This window comes from Nuphar pumila, chromosome 3 (genome assembly GCF_984573655.1).
Source record: "Nuphar pumila chromosome 3, dmNupPumi1.hap1.1, whole genome shotgun sequence".
In the NCBI taxonomy this organism is placed as follows: domain Eukaryota; kingdom Viridiplantae; phylum Streptophyta; class Magnoliopsida; order Nymphaeales; family Nymphaeaceae; genus Nuphar; species Nuphar pumila.
Window position 1 is genome coordinate 12,540,151 of NC_143251.1, and position 8,540 is coordinate 12,548,690.

At 35.8% G+C, this 8,540-nt stretch overlaps 1 protein-coding gene across 1 annotated transcript in view; it reads left to right on the forward strand.

The window, feature by feature from the left end:
* Positions 1–8,330, forward strand: part of LOC149842004 (UDP-galactose/UDP-glucose transporter 5B-like) — a 33,009-nt gene extending 24,679 nt beyond the window's left edge. Inside the window, exons 7-11 of the mRNA XM_089998828.1 lie at positions 6,618–6,730; positions 7,473–7,561; positions 7,680–7,766; positions 7,862–7,930; positions 8,023–8,330. Of these exons, the coding sequence (XP_089854954.1) occupies positions 6,618–6,730; positions 7,473–7,561; positions 7,680–7,766; positions 7,862–7,930; positions 8,023–8,187 (523 nt within the window). The 3' untranslated portion in view covers positions 8,188–8,330. The remainder of the gene's footprint in view (positions 1–6,617; positions 6,731–7,472; positions 7,562–7,679; positions 7,767–7,861; positions 7,931–8,022) is intronic.
* The last annotated feature ends 210 nt before the right edge of the window (positions 8,331–8,540 follow it).

Below are 8,540 nucleotides of genomic sequence, written 5' to 3' on the forward strand. Positions count from 1 at the left end.
ACACCAGTAGGATTGTTTCTCCAAGAGAGGAGAGCTTGCGAAGGACCAAAAGGCATAAGAAAATTCCCTCTAGATTTATCTCATATGACTCTTTTTCACCTAAATATAAGGCCTATCTTAGTGCCATTCATTCTTACATAGAACCTAGAAATTTTGAGGAAGCACGTAAATGTTCTGAATGGGTAGAAGCTATGGAGAATGAACTCGATGCTCTGAGAAGAGCCAAGACTTGAAAATTTCAAGATCTTCCTAAGGGTAAGAAAACAGTAGGATGTAGATGTGTGTTTAAAGCAAAAACTAAGAGCGATAAATCTCTTGAAAGATATAAGGCGAGATTAGTTGCAAAGGGATATAGTCAAGAATATGAGATTGACTATAAAGAAACTTTTGCCCCTGTGGCCCGAATGGTCACTGTCCGATGTCTTATCACCGTTGCATCTATTAACAAATAGAACATCTATCAAATGAATGTTAAAAACACTTTCCTAAATGGTGATCTGAATGAAGATGTATATATGGATGCTCCACCAGGAATGGAGACTCCCAAAGGGAAAGTGCTTCGCCTTCGTAAAACATTTTATGGTTTAAAACAAGCCCTCAAGGCTCGGTATGATAGGTTTAACTCCGTAATGTTAGAAAATAGTTTTTCATCCTGTTTCACTGACACTGCCTTATTTGTTGTTTCACTGACACTGCCTTATTTGTTAGAAAAACTAATGCAGGGATTGTCATTCTGCTTTTATATGTGGATAATATGCTTATAACCAGAAGTGATTCTAAAGGGGTTAAAAGCTATGTCACACGTACTCGGCTAGGGAGGTGCCGCACCCGAGTTGACACGCCCCGACACGGGTGCGGCTTCGGACTCGGCCCGGACTCGGTCAACGCCGAGTCGGACTCGGTCAACGAGTCAAGGCCGAGTCCGTCCACATTTTGGACTCGGTCAACTTTGATCGAGTCCAAAAATGTCCATTTTTAGGACAAAAAACAAAAAAAATCATTTTTTTATATATCTTTTTTTTTTAAATATATAACCAGACTGTGCAATGCAGTTGCACAGTCACAGACTGTGCAACTGCACAGTCACAGACTGTGCAACTGCACAGTCACTGCACACAGTGTGTGTGACTATGCACAGTCTGCACAGTCACAGACTGCATTGCACAGTCTGTGCAACTGCTGCATTGCACAGTCTGTGCAACTGTTAACGTATAAAGTCTAAACATTTGAATGTCAAAACTGAACAGATCACAAAGATGTGAATGCTATGGTAAAGGGGTCATTTCAAAAATTAGACCAGTACAGATTATGGACAATTTCACAAGGTCATAGTTTAAAGTTTTTTTTCCTTTAACCATGGTCCATAGATGTGTTTACCTTAATTATAATTGTTTACTAGAGTTATTGTTATATATATATATATATATATATATATATATATATATATATATATATATATATATATATATATATATATATATATATATATAGCCGAGTCCCTGTGTCCAAAATTTTTGAAATTGCGCCGCACCCGTGTCGCACCCGCACTCGCATCCGCACCCATGTGACATAGGTTAAAAGATAAAATCAATTTTGAAGGATAGATTTGAAATGTCTGATTTGGGATTCCTAACTTATTTTTTGTTTATTGAAGTAGCACTCTCATAGAGGGTATTTTTTATCTCAAACTAAGCTTGCCTCTGAGATTATTGACATGTCAGGTATTACGGATGATAAGGTTTGTGAAACTCTTGTTATAGTGGGAGCCAAAATAAAGATTGATGATGGTATTTTCCTCTCTGATCCCACCCCCTAAAGACAGCTTGTGGATCATTAATGTATCTGAGTATTACTAGATCATATATTTTTCATGCAGTTCATACTGCAAGTCAGTTTCAATATGCACCAACATCGGTTCACATGAGTGCAATTCTGCGGGTCGTAAGATACACAAATGGTACACTAAATAAGGGAGTATTCTTATCCTCTTCTTCTGAATTAAAATTAATTGCTTATACTGATTCTGACTGAGGTGGTGACCCAAGTAATTGTCACTCCACCACTAGTTTTGTGTGTTTTTAGGAGATTCGTTGATCTCATGGAGATGCAAGAAGCAACAAAAAGTGTCTTTATCCTCAACCGAAGTTGAATATCGTCTCATGACAACTAATACCATGGAAATCATATGGATTCATCAGCTAGTAGAAGACATGTGAATCATATTAGAAGGGTCTACCAAACTATGCTGTGATAAAAAGAGTGCAATTTATATTGCTAAAAATCATACTTTCCATGAGCGGACTAAGCACATTGAAATGAACTGTCACTATGTTCGTGAAGCCTATCTGAAGGGAGTCATCGATCTTCCATATGTTACTTCAGAATATCAGTTGACAGACTTCTTCACCAAGGCTTTGTGTGCTTTGCGATTAAACTTTCTCCTTGGCAAACTTTCGGTCATCTTGCCCTAAGTTTGAGTGGGGGTGTTAAATTATATATCAAATATTGTAATCTTATGTATATTTTATATATATAAAAAGGTAATACATAATATATATGTATCTACCTAATTATATATATAAAATATATATTTCTTTATTATTAGCCATAGGGGTAGTTTAGTCATTTCACCATTCTTGCGCATATTCATTTTACGAATATGCTTGTAGTTTTGCTTTTTTCTTTTTCTTTTCTTTCTTTCTTTTATTTGACTTAGTCAACTCACCTTGGGGGGCCCACTCTTATAGACGTTGGGCCCCTCCAACGTCTATGAGTTGGACCCCTTAGAGGTCCTCCTTATCGTGTATAAATAGAAGCTTTTCTCCCTTTGTAATTTCAAGGCTTTGGGTCAAGGCCCAAATGTTTTTCAATAAAGCTTTTATTCTTTTATTCCTTTGTCTATGTCACACGGACTCAGCTAGGGAGGTGCTGCACCCGAGTCGACACGCCCCGACACGGGTGGGGACACAGGTGCGGCTTCGAACTCGGCTCAGACTCGGTCAACGAGTCAAGGCCGAGTCCGTCCACATTTTGGACTCGGTCAACTTTGACCGAGTCCAAAAATGTCCATTTTTAGGACAAAAAACAAAAAAAAAGTCATTTTTTTATATATATCTTTTTTTTTTTAAATATATAACCAGACTGTGCAATGCAGTTGCACAGTCACAGACTGTGCAACTGCAACTGCACAGTCTGTGTGACTGTGCACAGTCTGCATTGCACAGTCTGTGCAACTGTTAACGTATAAAGTTTAAACATTTGAATGTCAAAACTGAACAGATCACAAAGATGTGAATGCTATAGTAAAGGGGCCATTTCAAAAATTGGACCAGTACAGATTATGGACCATTTCACAAGGTCATAGTTTAAAGTTTTTTTTCCTTTAACCATGGCCCATAGATGTGTTTACCTTAATTTTAATTGTTTACTAGAATTATTGTTATATATATATATATATATATATATATATATATATATATATATATATATATATATATATATATATATATATATATATATATATATATAGCCGAGTCCCCATGTCCAAAATTTTTGAAATTGCGCCGCACCCGCACCCATGTGACATAGGCCTTTGTGCATTTGTGAGATTTAGTGAGTTGTGCTTTTGTGCACAAGTGTTCTAAGTGCTTATTGTGCATGTGTGCACATGCTTATCATCAAGAATATTAAGGTCTTGATCATAGTATCTTGTTAAAGATACTTTTACAATGCCTTCTAACTTTAAACAACCTAACAATACTCTCATTGGATAGATGCCATGCAACTAGAATTAGAAGCACTCAACAAGATTGACACTTACAAAATTGTAACTATCCCTTTAGGAAAAAAGGTTATTGGTTGTAGGTGGGTTTATAAAGTAAAGACTATAAGTGATTGATCATTAGAAAAGTATAAGGCTAGGTTAGTTGCTAGGGGATATGCACAAGAATATGGAATTGATTATGAAGAAAAATTTGCTTGTTGCAAGAATGATGAGTGTTAGAACTCTAATAGCCTTACCATCAATCAAACAATGGCCTATCTACCAACTAAATGTCAAAGATGAGTTTTTAAATGGAGATCCTTGTGAAAAAGTCTATATGGATCCTCTGTCAGGTCTTGAAATTGAAAAAGGAAAAACACTCAAGCTTAATAAAGCTCTTTATGATCTTATGCAAGCTCTAAAAGCTTGGTATGACTGCTTCAGTAAGGTTGTTCTTGATAGTGAATTTACATCTTGTTATATTGATACTGATCTTTTTGTTAAGAACACAAGGGATCACATAAGTATCTTACTTTTGTATGTTGATGATATGATCATCACTGGGAATGATAAAAGGGGCATTGAGTCTATTAAAAACATTCTTAAAAACAATTTTGATATATCTAACCTTGGATTTTTGAGATATTTTTTAGGGATTGAAATTGCATATTCTCCTCGGGGATATGTTCTTTCTCAAATGAAGCTTGTATCAGATATTATTGCTAAGTCTAACTTAACTGACGAAAAGAAAGTAGAGATTCCAGAACTAATCAATGCTAAGATGAGAGCTAATGATTGACCTCCTTTAGAAGATCTCACTCTTTATCATCAATTAATCATATCTCTAACATATTTGTCTATTATCAAGCCAGACATTGTTCATGCTGTACACAATGCAAGTCAGTTCCAGAATGCTCCTACTACTATTCACATGGCAGCTGCCATGCAAATTATCAGATATTTGAAGAACACCATAACAAAAGGACTATTCTTATCTTCTTCATTTCCAAATTTAATTGCTTATACTGACTTTGATTGGCGAAACCCCAATGATCGTATTTCGACCACAGGTTATTGTGTTTTTCTTAGAAAATCATTAATTTCTTGGATAAGTAAAAAGATATAGAAGGTTTCTCTATCTTCTGCAGAAACCGAGTATAGGGCGATGTCCACCACTACAACTGAACTGGTTTGGTTAAGAAGTTTACTCAAAGACATGGAAGTTCTCATTTTTATTCCCTCGAAGCTATGTTGCGACAACAAAAGTGCCATCTATATTGCTAGCAATCATACATTTCATGAACGAGCAAAGCACGTTGAGATGGACTATCATTATGTTTCAGATGAGTTTTTATTTGGCACTATTGAACTTCTATATGTTACTTCAGAATAATAGCTTGCAAATTTCTTTACCAAAACTTTACCATCTCTTAAGTTTGTTTTTCTTCTAAGCAAACTATCGGTGATCTCACCATCAGTTTGAGGGAGGGTGTTAATTTTTTTTTTATATATATATACTATTTCTTTGTTACCTTTTGTAATGCCCATTAGGGGCAATTTAGTCTTTTTTTATTTATGTAAATAGACATGTCCACTAGGGACTTTTTTTGCCTTTCTTTATTTTTTCTTTTCTTTTTTCTTTTTGTCATTTATGAAGGGGCAAAGGGGTCCAACCCATAGAGTCGTTGGGGGAGCTCCCAACAACCCTATGGGAGCTCCCCCCTTGGTCCCATAAAGTGTATAAATAGGGGTCTTTTGTCCTCATTTCATTTCAATGCTTTTATGAGCATTTCAATACATTATGTTTATTTCAAGCTTTCTCTTGCATTGTGTGTGTTTGGTGCCTAGCCCTTTGTGGCTTCTTGTTTTTGTACTAGTGCATTATTTGTAGTCACTTTGTGACATTGTTATTTGCACTAGTACTTCATTACAAATGTTTGCTAAAGAAAAATGCATTCTGACGTGGAGATGCCTTGTAAATACATGCAAAAAATTGGAGATGCATTACTGTGGATTTCCCCTACTTATCCACCTCCTCTATGCTGATGATGTTCCTGTATTTGGTGGATATGAAGATTGTCTAATATGGTGCATGTGGCTAACTGTGTTGATGTTCCAACTCTTCAGTGGATAGGAAGGAGCTATACTATCACTCTTTATGTGGATCCTTATGTTCAAATATCCTGTCATCCCATTCAAAGTTCATATCACTTGCGAGCTGGTCTTTTTATCTGTCAGCACTCCCAAAGAATGTCGTGAGTCACATTAAGCATTCTATCAGCAATTTCCTTTGCAAGGTAGGCCTTCGTAATCTTCTCTCTAATTAGTGGAAGTTGCTATGCCCATGGAAGTAGGGTTCTCGATATTAAACAATGAGAAGCCTTAGCAAACAAAGCTCTCGTAGTCAAGTGGTGGCATGATCTTGCTTAATGGGGATTGTTGTATAGAATGAACTTAACATGATCAAATATGAGTTGAAAGAATGGTCAAGGCTATGGTTGGTATAGTGTAAACGAGAAACTGTTTTTTTTTTTATGTAATTTGTGGGTTAAAGGGAATCATTCCTGAAAGGCATTTCTGTTAAGAAAGTAACTGGGGGACGTAAATCACTTTGGTAGTCTACTCTTGGGTAGATGTGCAGGTCTTCATGTTCCAGTTTCCAACATGAGAGAGAGATGTGATAATGTTATTATAGTATATACATTGGTATTTGGTAGTTGCTATTATCTTATTTGCATCTCAGATCATGTTTTCTATACCATTTTGTTGATTTATTTTAACAAAACTGGATTTTCAAATACATCATATTGAACTATCTTCTTTAATATGGAATCTTTCTTGTATGTTTCCATAGGTTCGATGGATTTACAAGCACATTCCAAGACAAACTTTTTAAGGGATATAATATGGAAATCTACAATCAAATATTCTATACAGCAATATGCTCATGTCTCCTTAGCTTAAGTGGTGAGTCCTTTGTTGCTACAGCTTGTTCTTTCATGGTAGGGTAGCTGATTTTCATTATCTGCAGCCTTATACTTCTACAATATTTTTCTTCCATCCTAAGCATCATATGCATGCTTACCAGGTAGCTTTTATTCCGAGTGCTTGTTGTTTTTAAAACGTGAGTCTATTATATTTCTTTCAAGGGACTAACAGGATATCAGGTTTAGTGGAACAAATATCTGAGAGATGTTCTAGATATCATACTTGTTCAGTTAAAGTGCAACCATTTGAAGAAATATTGAAAGTTCATATGTTTTGGTCAGAGTGACCGTAGTTGTCATACCAGCCAAGAATCACTTGGATCTGTCTATTTGATAGCTGTGGGTTGAAAAATGCTATGTTCCAATTACTAATTACAAAGAATAGTAAGAAGGTGAACTTGTTATACCCATGGTCCCCAATATCAGTCTCAGTAATATCTCAGGCAGGCAATTTCCCGGGATGTTGTAGTTTTTTCTATAAATCTTGGGGAGATCTCAGCATTTAAAATAATATATAAAAAAATGTAAAGGATAACAAATAATAGGTTTTGCTAATATTCTTTTTTGCAAAAATGTAAAGATAATGTTGAAACATTTTTTAAGAATTTTAATGTTTAAACTTGAATTTAGTGCAGTTTGATATGCATAACCTTTTTATATGAGAAGTGCTCCTTCAGTCCTCCATCTTACAGATTTTGCTGACTTCAGTTTTTCTGCTTCAGGGCTTATGGTTCAAGGACATCTACTGCCTGCCATAGATTTTGTTTATCGTCATAAAGACTGTTTCTTTGATGTTGTATTGCTCTCCACTGTAATATTTCAATACCTAAAGCTCTAAATTTTTACAGTTGCTCATTCATAGTTTTTAGACTTTCATTCTTAGTCCAGAATATAAATCCTAGGCAGATGACTATGGGCTGCATGTGTAGGTAGCAACACTTAGCCAGTTTTTCATTTCCTATACAATCCGCACTTTTGGGGCGCTTACTTTTGCTACGATAATGACGACAAGACAGGTGAGAAAAAATTTGTTCAGTTGCATCTTATCTGCAGATGGCTTTTCTTTTCCTGAAATTCTCTTTGTTGAAATTCCTTGTATCTCAAACTTCAGTTGGTGAGCATCCTGTTATCATGTGTTTGGTTTGGGCATCCTCTGAGTTGGGAACAGATGATTGGTGCTGTAAGTATTACTTCTCCCTTTTCTAGGAAATGGTTGGAATGCCTCTTCAGTAATCAAATGAATTATAGTAACCATAGCCACGGCTTGAACAGGGTATTGTATTTGGATCTCTATATTTGAAAAGCTTTCTGAAAAGCCTACCTCACAAGGCATTTCAGTCAGCTCAATCCCGTGACTCGTCAAATCATATACTCGTTGCGGACATGGAGCGGTTGAATGGGGATCATAGTCACATAGAAGTGTCTTTGGGAAGATAACCTTGGAGAACAGATAGAGCAATGGTACTAAGATTTTTCAATCACAAGTTGAAAGCTATTCAGAAAAACTTAACTTAATTATAATGATGAATGGTTATCCATAATGTTTACATTGCCATGTATAATTTTTTTGTTCATCCTCCAACCAGCAAAATCGATGAAATCTATGTACCAGTTGCTTGCTTTCTTGCATCCGAACTTATCTTGATAGATTATATTTTTGGAAATGATATGTATTTACTATGGTTGATTGCATCTACAATCAATCTGAGATCTCATAGTTGCAGGTTGTTTCGGCTCAAGCTGACCATGTAGATATGTTCAGCATGATTGATTTGTTAGGGATCAACCTT